This window comes from Equus przewalskii, chromosome 12 (assembly GCF_037783145.1).
Source record: "Equus przewalskii isolate Varuska chromosome 12, EquPr2, whole genome shotgun sequence".
In the NCBI taxonomy this organism is placed as follows: domain Eukaryota; kingdom Metazoa; phylum Chordata; class Mammalia; order Perissodactyla; family Equidae; genus Equus; species Equus przewalskii.
In genome coordinates, this window is record NC_091842.1 from 4,848,218 (window position 1) to 4,870,410 (window position 22,193).

Here is a 22,193-nt window from a genome sequence, read left to right on the forward strand (position 1 = left end):
CTTCTTGGCCTCAACCACTGCATGTCCAGAGATGGGGTGGGCTTCAGGAATGGTTTGAATTAGCAGCTCAATGGCATCATGAAGGACAGAAGTTCTTTTTGTCCCTCACTCTGCTACCCGAGTATCAGCTTCGTCCCCAAACCAGCTTTCCTCCTGGTGCTGGCATGGCTGCCAGCCACAGTTGGGGCTTCATGCTTCCACATTCACTTCCAATGAGGGGAGAGTGGGGAGGTTTACCCTGGCATTCCAGATAGGAGTGCTGAAATTCACTCTGGCCGGCTTGAGTCATAGGCTCACTCCTAAACAATGACTGTGCCAGGAGAATGGAATGTGCCATTTGGTGAGTTAAATGTGGCCCCCTGCTGAAGCTGCAGGGGGTACCAAATTCTCCCAAATCACATGAGCTGCTCAGGGGAGAGGAAGATGCCAGACAGACTTGGGTAACAAGAGAAAGGGGCTTGAATGCCGAGTAGGCACTCCATAAATGGGGATCTGATATGTTGTTATAGCTGGACTGATGGGAGGAATATGTCAAAAATGTCCAAAAAAATTTCAGATTGAGCCCAGGATGAATGAAGGAGTGACAGTGAAAACATGGGATGTTTGAGGCATGGCAGGAGCTTGTGGTGGCTGTCCTTCATTTCCCAGACGCAAAGGCAAATCTATTAATAAAATTCCTTCCTGGCAGCCGTCTCCTGGTGTAGGTTCAAGGAAATGTATATTCAAAGGAAGGGGGAGGAAATTTTAGCCACAAAACTGCAGCCACACAGTTCTGCAAGGTCACCCAGAACGAATGCGATTCCTTAGGAAGGGCAAGAGGGCGTAAACGGAGAAGGGGCAGATGCTCTCCAACATCACAGGGCTGGCAGAAAGAGAGGAGCTGGCAAAGAACCAAGTTAGGATGGTCAACCTGACTTGAGAACCATGGAAGCCACACAGAGGAAGTGTTCGCTAATCTCTCCATGGAGGCTCAGACAGGGGAGGCCCTTGGGAGCAGCCTGGAACGAGCATACCGCAGACTCCATGAAATGCCCCTGGGGGAGTGGGGCGCCCCCTATCCTGGCTCCAGTAATGACATTGGACTAGCCCACTAGGTTCTGATGCCTCCTCTGGGCCAGTGAGCCACGAGGGCAACTCCTCTTCAGAGCCCACAAAGATGGCGCATCGCTGGCCAAGAGCTCCAAGATTAGTAGGACTAGCAGTTTACAAGCTCTGCAGCCTGGAGGAGGGAGAGCCCTGAGCCTGCAGTGTCAGAAGTGATTCTGCACATTAGCCCAAAGCAAGGGAACCAGAGGGAGAGGCGTGTGGGACACACAGAGTTTGTTGTTTGTCACACACACAAACACAGCGAGGTTGTTTGTTACAGCAGCTAGCGTTAATCACCCTGACCGTCCCACTCTGATGACGCTCCCGAGAGTGGAGTGGAGCACTGAGAGGGGAGCACGTGCAGCTGGTAGGAGCTCACACAACCCCACAGTCGGATGTGCCAAATGCAACCTCCTTTGTTTCCCCATAGCTGGCCTTAGCTCGGCTCCCCTGACCCAGGTTCCAATGGGGAGCGGGTCTGCTCCTCCAAGCCTCCTTCTTGAGTCTCCCCTGCTGGCCTACTGCTGGGACTCTTACTTCTCTTGGGTATGACAGAGGCTCATGGTCCCCATGCCAGCAGTCCCACTCTGTGGTTTATGGCGTAAACCATAAGCTTTTGCGATAGTTTTTTTTTCTCTTCCCAAATCCCCAACTTGACATCAAAAAAAAGAGTTTGGCTTTCAGACATTTGTCTTTTCAACAGACACACTAAAGTCTATAGAATAGGTTGAAAGATGAAAAGGTGGCTCTTTTCAGGCTAAGTCGCCCCCCAACCCAAGTACCCATCTAAAGATGCCTTGGCGATTGGGGGAAGAACGGTGGGTTTGAGGCTGGGAAGGGCAGCTTCTCACTCTCTCAGACTCTCTCCCCGACATTTATTTATATCACCCTGTCTTATTCCAGGCAGGCCTGGAGATGGTTTACATAGGCGTGCAAAACAAGATAAAGTGACTTTAAAGTGAGCAGAGAGGAAACAGACACAGGGGAAATGAAAGTAAGAGAGACAACGTGCGCCCAGTGGGCTGATCTGACTTCTGACCTGGGACAGGGGCTGAGCAGAGGGTCAGGCCTGCCTCAACCCGGGCGTGACAGCTATTTCGTTCTTCACTGTTGTATTGCTAACCCTCCCTGTGGCATGCCAGTGGGATTGACAGTCTCCTTGCTGCTCATCATGCCACCCTCCTATCCAAATGGCACCCCCGACAAGCCCCCTCCTTAATTCACGCCAGATCCGTCGTCAAGTAAGCCCCCAACTTTTGCCTTCTTTACTGCTAAGCCAACTCTTGTTAGATTGAAGTGGTTGTTTCAACCAGCATCCCTGACTCTGGAGGCTGAGTCCCCACCCACCATCTTCCCCAACATCCCAACATTTGCAGGCTGGGTAGGAAATCAAGTTTCCCTATCCAGTAGAGACAATGTCAGGCATTTGCCACACGGCTTCCTCTTCCTGGGCACAAGGGAAGACTACATCCCCCAGGCTCCCTTGCAGTTTGTTCTGGGCATTGAAAAGTAGGCAGAAGAAATGTAGGTCACTTCTAGACCGAGCCCTTAAAACGTTCTCACGCCATCCCCTGGCAATCTCTTCTCCTTCTGCAGTGACCTCTGGAGAAGTAGCCACATATTTAAGATGTCAGCATCACAAAATGGAAGGATCTAGAACCCTGCATCTTTTCCTTGAGGCAGCCCTACCCCGACCCAGGAGAGCCATCCATCATGTGATATAGGTGATAAATGAAATGTTACTACGTTAAGCCACTGGGATTGGAGGTCGTTTGTTACAGCGGCTAGCGTTAATCTCTCTGACTAATACACTAGCCAAGTTGTTGGTGAAAGCTATCGCATAGCCCCAGGCCAATCATCAATCCTGCCCTCAAAATGCCATTATGTCACTGGTCAACTTCATCTCATGGGAATGGACCCCTCCATCCCCTCAGCCAGCAGGCAGTCACCTACTCCCCTGCCTTTGTCAGCTGAGGTCTTAAGGCGACAGTGCAGATATCCTCAAAGGTTTTGGGTAGGAGTACATGATATAGGACTGCGAGATAGTACCTCTCAGTTTGGACTTTGTTCAGTCCAGCGTGGCTGGATGCGTCAGGGTAGACTTGGCATGGAGAGCGGAAGACACCAGCCTGTTTTAAACTGATGTCCGGCTTTTCCCAATCAATCCGTCTGCCCTCCTTTGGCCAAGGCCACTTACCCAGCTCTCAACGCATCCTGAATGAAGAGCCTCGTAGCTGTATTCTGACAACATTTCACTATGGCACTGCATTCGTTTGCCAGGGCTGCCATAAAACGATACCACAGACTAGGAGGCTTAAGCAATTGAAATTTATTTTTTCTCACAGTCTGGAGGCTGGAAGTCTGAGAGCAAGGTGTCGGCAGGGTTGGTTTCTCCCTACGCCTCTCTCTTTGGCTTGCACATGGCCGCCCTCCTCACTGTGTCCTCACACGGTCTTCCCTCTGTGCGTGCACGACCCTGGTGACTCTTTGTGTCCACATTTCCTCTTCCTATAAGCACACCAGTCATGCTGGGTTAGGGCCCACCCTAACAGCCTCATTTTAACTTCTTCCTCCCTTTTGAGGCCTTTTCTCCAAATACAGTCACATTTTGAGGTACTGGGGTTAGGACTCCGACATAGGAACTTGAAGGGAAACAATTCAGCCACAACAAGCAGGATCTATTATTGTGTTGTTCACAGTCATATTTCTGCAGATTATTTAAGGGGGAAAAAACCTTTTCTCATGGAGGAGTCAGATCAATACAACATACTCTTTTAACAGGGCACCATGGTGAGGCTGGATGTTTTCCAGAGTTCACTAGAAGAAAACAAATAGGAGATAATCTCTACCACCTTGGATTTGGCGATGAGTTTCTTGTACGACACCAAAAGCATAATCCCCTCCGGCAAATTTAATAAATGGGCTTCATTAAAATTAAAACTTTTGCTCCGTGAATACTACTGCTAAGAGAATGAAAATGTAAGTTACCCACTGGGAGAAAATATTGGTAAATCACACATCGGATAAAGGACTCGTATCCAAAATACACACACACAAAAAAAAAACCCTGAAAACTCAACAATTACAAAATAAAATTTAAATGGGCAAATATCTGAACAGACATCTCACCAAAGAAGATACATAGGTGGCAAATAAGTATATGTAAAGATACTCAACGTCATTTAACATCAGAAAAAAGCAAATTAAAACATCAATGAGGAGCCGGCCCAGTGGCGCAGGAGTTAAGTTCACACGTTCGCTTCTTGGTGGCCCGGGGTTCGCCAGTTCGGATCCTGGGTGCAGACATGGCACCGCTTGGCCAAGGCCATGCTATGTAAGAGTCCCACATATAAAGTACAGGAAGATGGGCACGGATGTTAGCTCAGGGCCAGTCTTCCTCAGCAAAAAGAGGAGGACTGGCAATAGTTAGCTCAGGGCTAATCTTCCTCAAAAAAAAAAAAATCAATGAGGTACCACTACTACCCATTAAGACTACAATTCGAAATAACCTTTACATGCCAATTGCCTCCAAGGATGTGGAGCAACAGGAACTCTCATTCATTGCTGGTGGAATGCAAAACAGTACAGCCACTTTGGAGACAGTTTGACAGGCTGACAAAGCTAAACCTTATCTTACCATGTGATACAGCAATTGTACATCCAGATGTTTACCCAACTGACTTGAAAATTATGTCTACCCTAAGACCTGTACGTGAATGTTTACAGTAGATTTATTTGTAATTGCCAAAAACTGAAAGCAACCAAGATCTCTCTCAATAGGCAAATGGATAAAGAAATTGTGGTACATCCATACCACAGAATGATATACAAAGATTAAAAGGAATGAGCTATCAAGACACAAATACATGGATGAATCTTAAATGCATATTGCTGAGTGAAAAAAAGCCAGTCTGAAAAGGCTCTATACTGTATGATTCCATTTATATGGCAATCTGGAAAAGGCAAAACTATAGACACAGTAAAGAGATCAGTGGTTGCCAGAGGACTGGGGGGTGGGGGTGAGGGGGCAAAGAGGTTGAATAGATGAGGCACAGGGGACATTTTCGGGCCACGAAACTCTCCTGTATGATATAGTAATGGTGGGTACATGGCATTAAGCATTTGTCATGTTAGAAAAAACAAAATTCAACTGAGTAAATTTAAAGATCAAATTGGCCTTATTCAACGATTCGTGAGTCGGGCAGCATTTCATGTAGCAAATAGAAAGGAGTTCCGAAGAGCTGTACAAAATGGGTGACTTTTTTAGGCAGAAGGGAGCAGGGACAAAGAACAAGCAGATTACCTCATCGTTCTTTAGGGGATGGTAGGGTTCTATCAGGCGGATTACCTCACTACTGCTGAGCAGGAAGTTCCAGATGGGCTGGTTAAAGGGCGCGCTCCCGGGAGAGGCTGAGGCTGCAGTATGTCTTGGTTTGCTGATGTGGGGCTTAGCACAAGTGACTCCGTTTTGGGCCTGTTGTTTCTTTTTTAACGGTCAAAATCTGTGGAAAGTTATAGCACAAAGAGTGAACTTGATGTATGCAAATTTTAAAAATCATTTGGGAAGTTGGGGCATCCCAAGATGAAAGACAAAATGTGGCCCCCCAAAAATCTAACGGTATTACAAATGTATGAAATAACCTCAATGAAGGGGATGAGGGAAAAGATGCTGAGGTAAGTCAACCCCGCTGACCCTCTATGACTTAGGGACTTATATTTCCTTGCTCTGTCAGCTGGGATGGCCCAGAAGCAACGACACCCCAGTAGCAATGAGCACATTCAGTGCCCAGATCTTAGATTCTAATATCATTCTGCAATAAGAGAAACCAGAGTTCCTTGGCGAAATGGCTGACTCTTGGACTAGGATGAGCCTGGACCATCTTGTAGTGCCAGCAAACAAGTAAAACACACATATGCACACATGCCACACACACACCGAGCAATGGAGTTTCATCAAAGCAACACAGGAGGGCCCGGCCTGGTGGCGCAGTGGTTAAGTTTGCACGTTCCGCTTCTCAGCGGCCCAGGGTTCGCCGGTTCGGATCCCGGGTGTGGACATAGCACCACTTGGCATGCCATGCTGTGGTAGGCGTCCCACATATAAAGTACAGGAAGATGGGCATGGATGTTAGCTCAGGGCCAGTCTTCCTCAGCAAAAAGAGGAGGATTGGCAGCAGTTAGCTTAGGGCTAATCTTCCTCAAAAAAAAAAAGAAAAAGAAAAAGAAAGGGACACAGGAGCTAACTGGAAGAGCACCCATTGGCCAAAGATGGAACAACTTTAGCAAGAAAATAAATAACATAGTATTGAATTATAAAGTATAACATAAACATTCATGAGTCCATATTGATATAAATAAATGATTGAATAAATAAATAGGGGAGAAGAGACATATCTCACATGTAGAAGAATTCCAAATAATTTGTGTAGAGCAAAACTCCCATCTTGAAGTGTAGGCTGTGCATAGTGACTTCCTTCCAAAGAGGGCAGTATGAAGGGGCGGGGGAAAGAACACTTTACAGTGGAGAAAGCTGACGAATGCCACCTCAGGTGACCAAGGCCAGCAGCATGTAAATCACGTCGGTAGCGTGTACGTTTGATATGATGCGATGACAATGGCATTTTGTCCCCGTGGTCTGCCTTCCCCAAACCCATAACCAGTCTAACTATGAGAAAAATATCAAGCATACCCAACTGAGGAACAGTCTATGAAATAGTTGACCTCAAAACTGACAAGCTTAAAAAAAAAAAGAGTACTAAAGAACATATTAGTAAATCTGTTATGAGCTGTTTCCAAAAAAAAAAAAAGCTGTCAAGGTAATCAAAATCAAAGAAATTGCCACAGATTGGGGGAGACTAAGGAGACATGACAACAAGATGTGGTATCCTGCATGGGATCCTGGGACAGAAGAGGACATTAGGAAAAAGCTAAGAAACTGTGAATTAATTCGTAATAATGGATCGATATTAATTCATTAATTGTGACCAATGTACCCTAGTAATGTAAGACGTCAGCCACAGAGGACACTGGATGTGGGGTATATGGAAACTCTGTATTATCTTTGAAATTTTTCTGGGAGTCTAAAATAAAAAGTTTATTTCCTTAAAAATGATTTATAACTTGTGGGAACACACTTGAATTGTCAGAAGAACAAAATAAAAGTGAATATAATAATCATCGCAGCCCTCAGAAGGAACCAACGCTGCCAACACCTTGATTTGGAATTTGCGCCTCCAGAACTGTGGGACAATTAATTTCTGCTTTTTAAGCCAAAAATTGTCATCATCATTACACAACAATGCTCACCACGTGCCGCACTGGGGACCATCCTTGAGATTCCCTTAAGATTACTTAGGGCAGCCTTGCGGGGAGAATGCATTTCCTTCTATGAGAGGGACGGGGCCTCACTTTAGGGTTTATTCATGTATCCATTCATTTCAAAAATATCTATTGAGCACCCACGATGCACCAAGCACTGTTCTAGATACTGTAGGTACAGCAATGAACAAAACAGAGAAATCCCTGCCCTCTTGGGGCTTGCAACCTAATTGGCGGAGACAGACAATAAACAACATGAATCAGACGGCGAGAAGCACGGTGGAGAAACAGAAAGCAGGGGAAGAGAGAGGAGGAGTGCTGGGGAGGGCTCCTGGAACAGGAGGCATCTGAACAGACTCTAAGGGGAGGTGGGAGGGGCGCATGCAGACATCTGGAGGAAAACAGTGTAGGTGGAGGGAGGAGCTCGTGCAAAGGCCCTGAGGTGGGAACATGCCCGGCCTGTGCACGGAGGGAGCAAGCAAGGGGCACTGCAGTAGGGGAAAGATCAGGTCAGAGAAGTGCCGGGGGCCTGACTGGGTAGGGTCCTGCAGGCCATCGTGAGGACTTACACAATGAAGAGGGTTTTGAGCAGAGGAGGGATGTGATGTGACTTTCGATTTAACAAATCATTCTGGCTGCTATGTTGACAATAGACCTTGCAGGGGGCAAGGGAAGACCAATGAGGAGGCTGAGGAACCAGTCCGGGAGAGGAATGATGATGGCTTGGACCAGGGAGGTGACGGTGGACGTGGAGAGAAGTGGGTGGGTTCTGGTTAAAAGCTGAAAGTAGAGGTAGAGTCCATAGGATTTGTTGATGTTTGAATTTGGGAGGTAAAATAGAGGAGTCAAGGATGTCAGCCTTTCTCAGCAGCCCCCGCCCAAGAGTCTCTAGGGGTTCCTTTTTCCGTACCTGCAGGCACCCCCCACTACCTGCAGGAAACTGGATCCGGTCTCCCTTGCTCCACCTGCTGGCATGCCCATGGCTTGGCTCGACCTTCTGAGATCAGGCGGGAGATGCCCAGGACACATTTCGAGCCTACAGGGAGGTCCTGGGCAGAGCCTTAAAGAAGATGCAACCTGGAGGATGGAGAAAGGATCCAGGCTCAGAGTGCAGTGATGTGCATTCTTGAGTCCCCTCACAGCTCAGAGAGAGCAGGGCAGAGACGGTCAAACACCACGTCAGCTGCTCATGAGCTCATGTGATCCTGGACCAGTCCCTTCATCTCTCTGAAGCTCTGTTTTCTCCTCTGTAAATTGGGGCTAACAATTCTGACTTTCTTGGGAGAGTTGTGATAATTAAACGAGATAAATACATGACAATTGCCTGGCACGTGATCGGGTCTGGCTCAGTATGCATCACTTTCCCCATCCTCTGTAAGTTAGAGGGTTTAGGAGTGTACCCCTCAAGTAATTCAAGTTTTAAAAACCAACTTTATTGAGGTATAATTTATATATGATAAACTGCGTACATTTAAGGTGTTCAGTTCAATGCATTTTGACACGCATATCCTGTAAAATTACCACCACAATCAAAACACAGACTTTTCCATCATCTCAAGAAGTTTTCTCATGCTTCTTTGCAATTCATGCTTCCCTCTACCTCGGCTCCAGAAATCACTGATCTGCTTTCTGACGTCATAGATCAATGTGCATATTACAGAATTTCATATAAATGGAATCATTAGAGCCTTTGGTTACTGGCATCTTTCGCTTAGCATAATGCTTTTGCAGTTCACCCGTGTTGTTGCCTGGGTCAAGAGTTCATTTCTTTTTATTCCTGAGCAGCATTCCATTGTATAACGTACCACAATCTGTTTATCCACTCTCCAATAGACGGATATTTAGGTTGTTCCCGGTCGTTGGCTATTGCGAATAGTGCTGCCATAAACATTCACATGCAAGTCTTTGTGTGGACATAGATGCTTTCATTTCTCTTGGGTAAATACCTAGAAGTGGGAGGGGTGGGTCGCATGATAAGTGAGTGTTTAGCTTTTTAAGATAATGGCTGTACCATTTTACGTTCCCGTCAGGAGTGTCAGGAAACCCCGTTTCTTACCATCTAGAGAAACTCCAGTTTGTTAATGCAAGAAGACAAAAGAGCATGCCAATTCACCCATGTGATTGCCGCAGCCCACGTCTAATGACCACGACGCACAACAATTACGCAGCCTGTTAAGCATTTGGAGCTGTGCTTGAGATGCACTCTATTACAACATCGGTCACTCATCTACCATGCTCTGGGGACACTCTTTTCTCTCACCTTTATTTGTTTTCAATGCGGATATACTGTAAGCTCCCTAGCAGAGTTTATAACGTACATGAGGCTAGAGGACAATCTAGACACATCTATCTCACACCCACATACGCACACGGTAACTTGCAGAGCACCTTTGGGTAAAGCAAACTCGGGAAAACAGCCAGCTCAATCACGGTGACCTATTAAAAATATGTTCTTATCGATGTGATCCCCATGCCCAAAATCCCAAAAAGACCACTTAAAAATAAGTGTTTAATTTGAGAATAGTTTTAGATTTGCTGAAAAGTTGCAAAGATGGTACAGAGTTCCCTTTTACCCTGCACCCAATGTCCCCCATTGCCGCCATCTTACATTACTAGGGTATATTGATCGCAACTAAGGAACTACTGTTGATCCATTACTATTAGCTAATTCAGATTCCCTTAGTTTTTACCTAATGTCCTTTCTCAGTCCCAGAATTCCACACTACACCTCATCGTCCTATCTCCTCAGGCTCCTCCAGTCTGTGACAGTTTCTCAGACTTTCCTCGTCTTCGACGACCTTGACAGTTTCAAAGAGTCAGGTATTTTCAGAATGCCCCTCAATTTGGGCTTGCCTCATGTTTTTCTCATGGTTAGACTGGTTATGGGTTTTGGGGAGGAAGGCCGACGAAGCAAAGTGACTTTCTCATCACGTCAAATAAAGGGGACATGCTATCAAGCCGATTTGCCCCTTTTGCTGTTGACCTTGACCACCGGACTGAGATGGTGTTCATCAGGGTTCTCCACGGTAAAGTTACTCTCTCCCCCACCCCTTCAGACTGTCCCCTTTGGAAGGAAGTCACTATACACAGCCCACACTTGAGGGTGGGGAGTTACACTCTACCTCCTTAAGGAGAAGTAGCTACATAAATTATCGGAGTTCCTCTGCATGGGAGATTTGTCTCTTTCCTCCATTTATTTATTTACTCAATCATCTGTTTATATCAGTATGGACTTGGGTTATAAGTCAATACTTTGGGTTATAAGTCAATATTCTGTTATTTAATGTTGCTCAAATTTTCCAGCATTGGCCACTGGGAGCACTTTCACTTGGCTTCTGTGTCCCTTTGACAAACCCCATCCTGTGTGTGTGCGCGCACACATGTATGTGTGTGTGTGTGTGTGCGTGTGTGCATTTAGCACTTCCTTGTTCTCTGGCACTAGAAGATGCTCCAGGCTCATCTTGTATGTTTCCTGCCCCAGCCCTATAATTAGTCACTTCTCCAAGGAGCCCGGGCTCCTTTTAGTGGGGGAATGATATCAGAAATCAAGAACTGGCATTGAATGTGCTCATTCAATTGCTGCTGGGATGTTTTTGTTTCTAGGTCCTCTCAGCTGACAGAGCAAGCAAATATGGGCATATACTAACCCATATATAAACATATCTATAAATATTTCTATATGTAGCCATCCGCAGCTATAGTAAGCTAAACACGAGTTCATACTGATGTCCCCAACTCGAATCCAGTACGACATGGATCATTCCAGCTTTCCCCCTTTGCTTGTCTGACCTCCCACTCCAACAGAGAGAAACCTGGCTCCCATGATAACTGTTGATTCCAGTACACATGAAGCGTGTGATTTCAGAATTGTCAACCTGTACCCCCAGGGGAAACAACTTGACCAACTAGAGCACAGCGCTATGTACAGTCCCTTTTGCCTTTAGCTTTACAGACTCCACTCATTTCCAAAATTACTTAGGTCAGCAGCTTTTCTCCCACCCAAACCTTTTTTCCTGGCCTGGGTCTTCCCTTCTTCTGCCAATAAACCTGGCTTGTGGGGCTCCAGCAGTGATATTCTCTGTGGGGCCTGGACCGCATGCCCTAATGAGTCTCATCAGTCCCCTTTGCCATCACTGGATTGAGTGACACCCCCATCCCCGAACAACCCAGCTGAATCCTCTCCACCCAGCTGCTAAGCTCTATGACCTCGTGGGTGGACACGGCCCAATGCCCAGCTCCAGTCAGCCTTTGCTTCTGCCTGAGGGCCACTGCTCGCCCCCCAGGACCATGCAACAGGGGCTGGCCACTCTGGGTCCTGGCCAAGCTGTCCAGTCATCCTCCTGGTCTACCTGGTAACTGAGGCCTTCTCAGATTACTCACAGGATCACTTTGCCTTAGAAACTCCAGCTGTCACCTCGGGCGCATCAGTAACCGATGCCAAGGCCCACAGCAGCAGAGGGCCGGCAGCAAGCAAGTGTCCCCAGGCATTCCACAAGCGCAGTGCTCTGTCATCACAGCCACTGCAGTCACCAGTGAGGAAGGTGAGCAAACCTGGGGGGTGGGTGGCACCCAGCATTCTGGGATGGGGGGCCCTGGGATGCCTCCCTCTCAGGCCCAGAGATAGCCCAGTCAGCCTTGTCAGGAGGCTGGATTCCTGTTTCCAGGTGAAGGTGAGACAGGAGAGAGTGGCCCAGACTGGGAGCTCTGGATAGGTGGGTAGGAGAGGCGTGGGTCGGTCTGCAGGGCTGGGGATGCACTGGTGTGCTTGACGTGGTTCAAAAGCTCAGGGCGTCTGAGTGCTGGCAGCATCTTTGGCCGTGTGGCCTCTGCAGGTTGGATATGAAGGTGTTAGGAGTTGCCTGCTCTGGCCTCGGCCAGGCAGCCCTGCCACAGGTGTGCTGGACAGAAGAGGTCTGCATGTGGAGGGGCAGCGTGTGCCCTGGCCCCAAATTCAGAGTTTCCAGCCAGCCCCTCTTTGATGGTAGAGGAGCTCACTGCTTCTCTCGTGGTACAAGCCCCTCCAAGACATGGTGATGCTCCCACCCTGCGTGGCCCAGTGGACCCAGGAGTCTGGGGCTGCCACCAAGTGACAGAGGAAGCGTCTCTGGGGCTCCATGCCCAGTCCACCACTGCCTGGCAGAGGAGGACGAGGGCCCCTGGGGTGGCCCCTGCCAGCCTCGGGGTGTGACAGCCTCCACCCAGGGTGAGGAGTTCTCACGCCATGCCCTCTGGTGGCAGGTGATACAGGTTCTCACAGATGTCACTCAAGGGCATTTCCTCTCAGTCCATGATGCTGTGGAACCCTGGGTCTCCCCCCATCCCAACTGCCCAGGTCCAAGTGCTCCTCAGGGCTCCTGGGAGAGGCCAGTTCTGGGGAGAGGGAGCCAAAAGGAGGAGGACTCCTATGGGCACAGGTCTCCAAGCATCTGAGGAAGGCTGAGGGGCACCCCAGACCCGGGCCTTCAAAATCCAGCCCTCAGAGGTTCTTCCAGGCCAGGGTCGGGAAATCCTCAGAACTACGGACTCTCCCTCAGAAATCGAAGCCTTGCACCATGTATTGCGTGCAATTTCAGAGGCCATCCATGGACTCCTGTGAGGAATCTCTGCTCTAAACACACACACACACACACACACACACATAGACTGTTCCATCCAGAACAGACGTCCTCCCCTCCCCAGGTTGTCTTTGTGCCTCCTGCCCACCTCATCAGCCCACACAATTGGCCTCTTTTAGAGGACAGAGGCATCTCCTCCCCCACCTCCCGGGGGGCCTATCCTAGAACCAGGAGTCCAGAAACCCCAAATCAGCCACACCATGCTTCCTCAAGGAGGTCAAGGAGAGTCTTACAACTCAAAGGGCAAATACCCACAAAAGTCAGCAGGAATTTGTGAGCTCACGGCACTGGGAAGTCCTTTTGTCACACGGAAGTTGGTGAATTTCAGGCACAGCTGGATCCAGGAGTTCAGACAATATTGTAAGAAGGGACCCTCCATATGGAGGCAGAGAGAAGTAGAGGCCCTTATTGGCCCATGGCCTTTGAGCAGCATACAGCCCCGCAAACAGGGCTGCAAACAATCCCCTGTGCGGCCTTTCTTCCTCTCCAGCAGCATCGGCACCACTGCCATGCCGGCCACCAACCAGGGCTGGCCTGAGGACTTCGGCTTCCAGCTGGGCGGCTCGGGCCCCTGCTTCGTCCTGGAGGTGGCCGAAGGGAGCAGCGCGCACGCCGGAGGTCTGCGGCCAGGGGACCAGATCCTCGAGGTGGAGGGGCTGGCTGTGGGCGGCCTGAGCCGCGAGAGCCTCGTGCGCCTGGCCCGGAGCTGCCCGCGCGTGCCGCCCAGCCTCGGGGTGCTCCCGGGCCCCGACGGCGGCCCCGGCGCAGGACCCGGCCCCGCACTCCAGATCACGGCCCTGCGGCCCCTGCGCTGCGGCCGCGGCCTCTCGCTGGGCCGCGAGCTGCTGCGCCTGGCTGGCCGCAAACGCCCGGACGCCGTGCACGGAGAGCGCAGGCGCAAGGCCCAGGAGTTCAGCCGCAAGGTAGGGCGCAGGGCGGGGCGGGGCCCCTGTGGAAGGGGCATGGGCGGGGCCATCGTGGGCGGGGCTCGTGTGGGCAGGGCTTTATTTGGCTGAGACTGGAACAGAGCAACAAAGGAGACTGCAAATGGTCTCGAGCCCAGACACCTACCTCTCCCTGCCTAGGGTTCGGGTTCCACGTGGATGCCAAGCCCAACATCCTAGAAACTCAGTATCTGGTTGGTGACTGGGACACGAGTTCACAGACACTCTTCTTTGTCGTCCATGCTCTTGGCAGGGCTTGGCTGTGTAATTTGGGGGGTCAGGGGACTGGGAAGTCCTGCTGGAGTTTGGCTATTGCAGGAATGGCTCCCAGCCCACTGCCCAGGTGTCAGATTCCCACCTCCCTGGCCTCGTCCAGCGCCCAAACTTGGTCTGGTCCTCGCTCTTTCTAAACCGACTCCCCCTCTGGAGGCTCACCCCCACCATGCACCATGCACCATGCATGATCCTTGTCTGGGCAAGACCCCAGCTTGAGCCTTTCAGCCCCATGCCCCCGAGCAGGCCAGCCTTTGTAGCTAGGTACATGCAGTCACTCACACATACACACAGGACTCAGCCCTGGCCTCCCCAGGTCACTAGTGTCCAGATCCTCAAAAGATGCAGCTTTCTTTCTATGCCAAGAATAAGCTTTGCTGTTATGACAAATATCAAACATCTTAGTGCCTTTGCACACACAATAGTTTATTTTTCTACCCAAAGTCCACTAAGGATCCAGGCAACTCTCCAGGGTAGCTGATCTCGACATGATGTCTCAGCATTCCAGACTCCCCCATCTCAACGTGAAGCTTCGGGATTCCCTGTAGAAAAGGAAGAGAGCATGGGAAATTGTGTATCAGCTCTTAAGGACTACAGGGAGCTAACTATTGCCCCTTCACTCAAGGCTTTGGCCAGAACTAGGCACACTGCTGCTCCCAAAGGGTGCTGGGAAACAGTCTTCTGTGGTCCAGGAAGGAGGGCAGAGCTAGAAATATTGCTGAGGACTAGTGTCTCAATCCGTTCCAGCTTCTGGAACAAGATACTACAGAGTGGACGGCTTATAAACAACAGGAACTTATTTCTCACAGCTCTGGAGGCCAGAAGTCTGAGCTCAGGATGCCAGTGTGGTGGAGCGAGGGCCCTCTTCTGGGTTGCAGACTTCCCGCTGTGTCCTCACAGGGCTGAAGGGGGGAGGGAGCTCTCTGGGGTCTCTTTCATAAGGGCACTGATCCCGTTCATGAGGGCCCCACTCTCTCATGACCTAATCGCCTCCCAAAGGCCTCACCTCCTAACGCCATCATATTGGACATCAGTTGTTGACATATGAATTTGAGGAGGAACACAAACATCCAGCCTGTAGCTACTAGCAATGTCTGCTATTATTCCAGATGACCTGCTCTGGGACCAGAGGCCTGTCCCAGACTCCATCCAATCCCTGGAGAGTTGGAAGGGGGCATGGTCAGAGCCCCTAGAAGGGCAAGGTGGACATGCAGATCTGGCCAAGAAGCAGGGCCACGGTGGCGAACAGCCAAGGGGGGAATCGCTCCCCAGGCCAGCTATGATGCTTTCTCTGACAAAAGGGAGTGGGAAGTGGTGGATTCTGGTTAGAGCTCACCAAGCACCTCCAAAAGCTGAAAGCAAATCCCAAAAAAGACTGCCTCGGGAAGATCAAGGCCGTCTGTGGACCCCCTCCCCCCATTGGTTTTCAACAGTCAGCTCCCAGGTTCTCGCCAGCACTCTCCCTGCCCCAGTTTTTCCTCCTTGAAGAACCTGATATTTAATAGAAAATCCATTAGTGTCCCATGATGGCACCCCATGCTTCGATGTAGGTTGAGAGCATTTGGGTAATAGCTGACACCAAAACCGTACTGTGGCGCAGGCCCCAGGAGGGAGAAACTATTTTTTCCTCTTTTCTTACATAAAACGTCTTTCCAGCGAGCCATGTTCTCCTTTGAGTCGAGGCTGCAGCTGACTTTGATTTCAAAACCACTGACCTTCATCGGCATGGTGGGTGCACGAGGACGGCATGCCTGGTGCTGCAGCCTGCCCGCCTCACCGCAGGGGAAGCACAGGTCGACCGGGGAACTGCAGGAAATGGACCGTGAGAACGGCCGGCCACTTGTGGCTCTTTGGTTCGGTCCCATAAGCATTCACTGAGGGCCTAATTATGTGCCAGGCCCTGTGCTGGGGACTGGACAGGAGTAAGACCTCAGGTCTGGGTCTTGGGCCATCATTTCTGGTGGAGGAGACAGACAGAAACACGGACTAGTGGTGCGCGTGTGCTAGGACCCAGGCATGCATAGAGGGTGGCCTCTGACCGGACACCCTCCAAGCCCCCTGCTTCTATGGTGTCACCACCTCTGGAAAGCCTTTCTTAGCCCCTTTGTGCAACCATCGAGGAAGCAGTTGGATATACAGTTCTGAAGTTCAGGAGCAAGCTCTGGGCTGAAGATCAAGATCTAAGTGTCACCATTCGGGGCCCTTGGCCAGAGCCCTGTCAGGGAGTACTGCAAGGAGGGGGCAGACTGTAGTGGGCAAAGGCAGATGTATGGAAATGGCAAGCGGAGACAGCTCTGGTCCAGAAAAAATAAGAGGGTGATCAGGTTGTGGGGTGAAAAGGACTTCATTTACTTATTTATCCATAGGTTGGGAGGACTTGATCATTTATATAGGTTGAAGGGAAGGAGGCAGTAGAGACAATGACATCTATGCATTTAGCGGTCCTTGATTATGGACCTCAGATGTGCAAGGACTGGGGAAACCTCTGTGTACAGGACTGGCGGGGAGCCTGCTCTCGTGCAACTGACATTCCTGTGGGGAAAGAGACAATGAGGAAGCAGCCAAATCAATAAGCAAGCTATTTTAGATAATGATCAGCGAGGTGAAGAAACAAACAGGGGAGATGAGAGAGCGATGGGGGCCACACGGACAGGGTGGTCAGGAAAGGCTCCCCGAGGGGGTGACTTTCGAGAGCTGAGTGACAAGTAGGTGGCAGGATCAGAGGATGAGGATGGGAGGGAGTGGGGTGTCTGTGGCCTGGTGGGTTGGCTTTGACCAGGAAGAGGGCTCTTCATCGTCTGAGAATGGAGGGTGGAGGGGAAAGATGTGGTGTCTGTTGAGAAGTTTGGAGGCGGATGGAAGGTGAAAGAGGTGGCACAGAACAGCTCTGGTTCTGGGTGAAGTTGCACCCTCACGCCCCCAAGGCACACTCACACTGTCACTGAGCTGCCCAGCCTCCCCACTCTGCTTCAGGGTCAGCTCAGGATGTCAGTGCCCAGAGACACCCCTAGACCCTCGACCAACAAGGGAGGGCTCTCGTGGTGGAGCGTGGATGGACAGCAGTTAGGTGCTGCATAAAGAAACTGATGCCAGACACAAAAGCCCACATATTGCGTTATTCCATTCACATGAAATATCCAATATAAGCAAATCCGTAGAGACAGAAAAGTAGATTAGTGGTTTCTGGGGGTGGTGGAAGGGGGGATTTGGGAGTGACTGCTTGATGGTTATGGCGTTTCCTTTTGGGGTGATGAAAACGTTCTGGAACTAGATAGTGATGATGGATACACAGCATTATGAATGTACTTAACGCCACTGAATTGTAGGAATTCAAATGGTTACAAAGGTAAATTTTGTCTTATGTGCATTTTTGCCACAGTGAAAAACAAAGGAAAAAAAGGAACAATGATAATGTACATTCCTTTTCCTGACTGTATAAATCATACAAGTTCACTGTAGAAAAAATGCAAATCAATGAATTATTTTAAAAAATCCAAATCACTATAAAACTTAATGCATATTTCCTATACACAAACATACGTGTAATTATATATATTAAAAATGTAAGGCTGTGTATTCTGTTTGATAACCTGCTATTTGCCTGTTTATTGCAAACAGTTTCCCATGTATTTTATAACAGCTTTATTGGGATTTAATTCACATACCGTACAATTTACTCATTTAAAGTGTACAATTCAGTGTTTTTTAGTATGTTAACAGAGTTGTTCAAACAACACCACAGTTAATTTTAGAACATTTTAACCCAAAAAGAAGCCCCACACCCCTTAGCCATCACTCCCTATTTTATGGTTTTAGGTAAAGATTGACAGCATCATTCTCACTGGCCAAATAGTACCACATTGTGTCAAATCTAAAACATCACCCCTTGCAAGATGCCTCGTTGTTCCACTTACCGCAAATACAGAAAAATCCCTGCCAATTAACCCATGACACACGCTTCCTCATCACCTTCTTGTCACTTAGTAGTTACTGAAAGGGGACTTTTAGATTTATTTGGACATATTTCGTACCAGCCAATGCACACAACTCAGCGGAAGTAACAATTTGGACACCTATGACCAAATTCACATATGCACGGGAATTACAGTTACACATTAGACGCATCCTGATCTCAGCAACGTTAAAATACAAAAAAAAACATGCTCACCCTAGAATCAATGATGTCCAACATTGCAGAGTGTGGAGTGAGTGGCCGCAAAACAACAAAAGTTGGCTCCGCTGACTTAGGCAGGAAAGGAATCTGTGGGAGGCACAGTTCACAGAATCAGCGTGAGAGAAGCAGGCTTAGAACCAAGAAAGGATCGGCAATGGGAGTACAGCTGTCCTAAAGCATCCTTCAGGAAGAGTTTGCTCAGAGTGTGCTACGGGGCTCTGCCACTGCCCTGAAGAAGCTCTGCTGTCCCCACATCTCTGCATCATTCCTTCAAGAGCCAAAACCCCGGGCAAGAGCCTGCAATTGGCCAAAGCCACAACAGAACCCCCAATATCTTGCCTCTCACCCAGTTCGAGGTTTTCTCCCCTTTTGGCTGGTAGGCAAGAAACTACACATATCCCTCCAGTGGATTGCACTACAATTATTTAGCCCATATTGTCAGATATTTATGTTGCTTCCAACATCTCAGTATTATAAACCACCCAGAGGTGAGCCTCTTCACTCATATACCATTCTGCGCTCATCTTGCTTGTCAGGACAAGCCTAGGATACATTCCGAGATGGAGATCGTTGGCTAGAAGGATGGGTACCCTTTTAGGCTTTAGACACACTCACCAAGCTGCCTTCCAGAAACACGGTGCCTATGTGCACGCCCATCTCCACCAGCCGCACGGACCCCTCAGAGTAGATGCACCTTGATTAGTATCAGTTGGTTTGTGCACAAGCACGGAGAAAATGAAAATCCTTAGGGAGCACAGAGGGATTCAAAATTCAGGGCTAGGCATGCACTCCAGGGCTTTCGGTGGAGCCAGAATGTTCTCTATGGGATCTCTCAGCAAACAATGTAGTGGAAAGGAGTGTAGTATTCTAACAATAGTAACTAGCAATTATTGAGTGCCCGGTACATGTTTAAACTCTTGCATTGATTTCTTTGATTCTTACGATGTTCACTAGATGGGCTCTCTCTGGATTTGGGTCCTGACCCTGTGCCCTTGGACAAGTCATTTCACCTCTATCAGCCTCAGTTTCCTTAGATGTCAAATGCAGATCCTGGCCATGCCCATGTTGTAGGGCTGCTGAGGTTTGAAATGGCAAAGAGCTCACACCCGTGCTCAGGCGGTGTTCCCACATCAGCTATCCTGCGGAGGGAAACTGAGGAAAGTGAGCGATCCCCCAGTGTCCTGCCCTGGGTCCCTTGTGGTCCTTCACCACACCTTTCCTTGCAGGTGGACGAAATCTTAGGGGACCAGCCGGCCACCAAGGAGCAGGTGTTCGCTGCACTGAAGCAGTTCGCGGCCGAGCAGCGGGTGGATGACCTGGTGTGGGCCCTCACCCTGGCGCTGCCCCACGAGGCCCGTGGGCCACTTCTGGACAACCTCAGGTACCTCCGTTGGGGCAGGACGGGCAGGCAGGGTGTGCCTCACTCAGGGCGTCCACTCTCCCACTGCCACCCCAGGCGCTGCTGCTGCACGGCCTGCTCCTGGACTGGACCCCAACACTCCGTCAGCCCCAGAACGGGGGTGGGCCAGCGACCCTGGGAAGGGCGGCTGATGGCTCTGCTGGATGCCGGGGCATCACTTTGAGTGGGAAGGAGAGCGTGCTACCTGCTGGGCTGGGACAGAGAGGACCCGACTCCTGATCTGAAGTCACAGCCTGCCCTGCTCTATCCCAAAACCCAGATCACAGAAAGCTCCAACGGGATGCCAAAATACTCCTAGCTCTTTATTGAGATGGAGCAGTGGCACAATGTGAAGGCAAGGAAGCCTAGGGGTGTGCTGCGTCCATCCCTGACACTCCCATCCTACCAACAGTGTGTGCTCTCTGCACTTTGACAACGCCAGCTGTGTGCCAAGGACCTCCCCAGGGCCCTGGAGGAACGCTCTCTGGCTGAATCCCACCAGTGCTATTATCCTCATTTCGCAGAAGCAGACTGAGGCTCAGAGAGGTTAAGAGGCTGGCCCAAAGTCACACAGCAAATGAGTGGCAGTCACAGGACGGGAACTGGGTCAGCTGTGCACTTTCTGCTCTTCTGCTCAGCTTTGGACGCTCTAAGTTTATTCTCAAAAAAAAAAAAAAAAAAAATCTCCTGGTGGGTCCACACCTGGAGTCGGGGAAGAATCTCCCTAGCCCCTCTTTCCTGCCAGGCTCTCTCGGTCCTGCCCTGCACAGCTTTGGTCAGAACCCCTCTGGGCCTCAGTGAAGCGCCCCCTGCCCCATCCTGCAGGGTTTTCTCTCCCCTCCCCGCCTCCCCGGCCGGCGACTGCTCCCCCATCCCTGCCCCTCCCCCTTCCTGGGCTCAGCCCGCCCCCTCCCCTCGCTGCCATTCACCTCGAAGCCTGCCCCTCCCTCTGGGCCTGGCCAATGTCAGGGACAGGGCTGGCCACCCCCCATCCTCAAGCCCCAGAGCAGCGTCTCGGCTCTGCAGTGGAGCACAGAAGGCCACCGAAAGAGGCCATCATGAGCTGCCTGGGGTGAGTTAGGGGCCTGCCCCTTGCTGGGAAAATCTGGAGAGGAAAAAAAAAGTTATTTCTGGAGCCGAATTTGCAGTGGAGATGCTGTGCTGGCGCTACGGGTTCCCTAGGGAGGTGATGGATGGGCAGCCCCCCACCCCACCCCTCTCCACCAGGGCCACGCCAGGGGCGTGGGCGGCCGGGCTGTCCCTGGAAGTTGGCACGCGTGTCTCAAGGCTGCTAGCAGCTGGACCCAGCTGGAAGCTCTCTCGGTCCCTCTCATCTCCCTTCGGGGCTGCCCCGGCTTCTGTCCCTGCTGCCTTTGCCGGGCCAGCCTGTCTGCCTCCCGGGAGAGCCTCCACGTCTGCCTTTCCCGTCTCCAGCTCGTCTCCCCGAGCGACCTGGCAGCCGGTCAGGAAGAGCCGGGGTGGGGGAGGCACCCCCTGGGCGCCTGGGGATGCCCGGTCCCGCAGCATCCCCGGGGCGCCGCTGGGGAGGATGAAACAGCAACCTCTGTTGTCAGCGCGTGTCAAGTGCGACAGGAAAATTGGGGAGGCTGCTGGAGGAAGGGGGCGGCGCCCAGCTGGGCTCTGTAGAGAGAGGGGTACCCTGGCAGCGTGGCTTCAGCCCTACCCCCACCCTTTCACTTCCCCACCCCCCTCACCTCCCCACCCCCACCCCCACGCTTGGGGGGCCTACCTGCTGGGTTCTAGGAATGCAGTGGTGATCCCCAGGCAGCATCTTCCCGGGAGAGCTCAGAGGGGGCATGGAGGAGTCAAAGACACAGTTATCTCTGATTGAGAGCTGAGTGCCAGCCGAGAGCTATCTCAGCAGGGGGCAATCAGGGCAGGCTCCTCAGAGGAGGCAGCAGATGCCACTGCTGTGGCTCCACAGTGACCAGTGGGGTCTGTCAGTGTGTCCAGTGGGGGTGGGATGACAGTCCCCAAGGAGAGCTCATCAGGGCCAGGTATCTAGCCATAGAGGTGGACCCCCGAGTGCCAAAGTGAGGGCAGTGCCACACAGGCCCACGGATACCCAACACTGGGTTTCCAAGCAGTGCCCAGCTGTGAACCACCCTCCTGAGGTGGGGGGCCAGGGAGAGCTACAGCTGTGACCCTTGGACCCCCCCATTGAGGAGAGACAAGGTTTGAATGGGAGGTTGAGTGGCCAAAGGGTTGGTGCACATATGTATGTGTGCGTGTGTCTGTGCGTGTGCGCACTTGACCGAGGCTGGAACCCACCCAGATCACCACGTGGCCTCTGAGGGATGGTCCCAGTGGCCAAAACAGAAGGCTTGGGGAGAAAGAAGAAGGGGCAGTAAGACCATGAAGCT

The 22,193-nt window shown here is 50.7% G+C and overlaps 1 protein-coding gene across 2 annotated transcripts in view; it reads left to right on the plus strand.

Moving 5' to 3' along the window:
- Positions 1–13,515: 13,515 nt before the first annotated feature.
- GRID2IP (Grid2 interacting protein) overlaps positions 13,516–22,193 on the plus strand; it is a 39,828-nt gene continuing 31,150 nt past the window's right edge. For both annotated transcript variants that reach the window (XM_070566242.1, XM_070566243.1), the window contains exons 1-2: positions 13,516–13,942; positions 19,637–19,791. In XM_070566242.1, the coding sequence (XP_070422343.1) occupies positions 13,529–13,942; positions 19,637–19,791 (569 nt within the window). In that variant the 5' untranslated portion in view covers positions 13,516–13,528. The remainder of the gene's footprint in view (positions 13,943–19,636; positions 19,792–22,193) is intronic.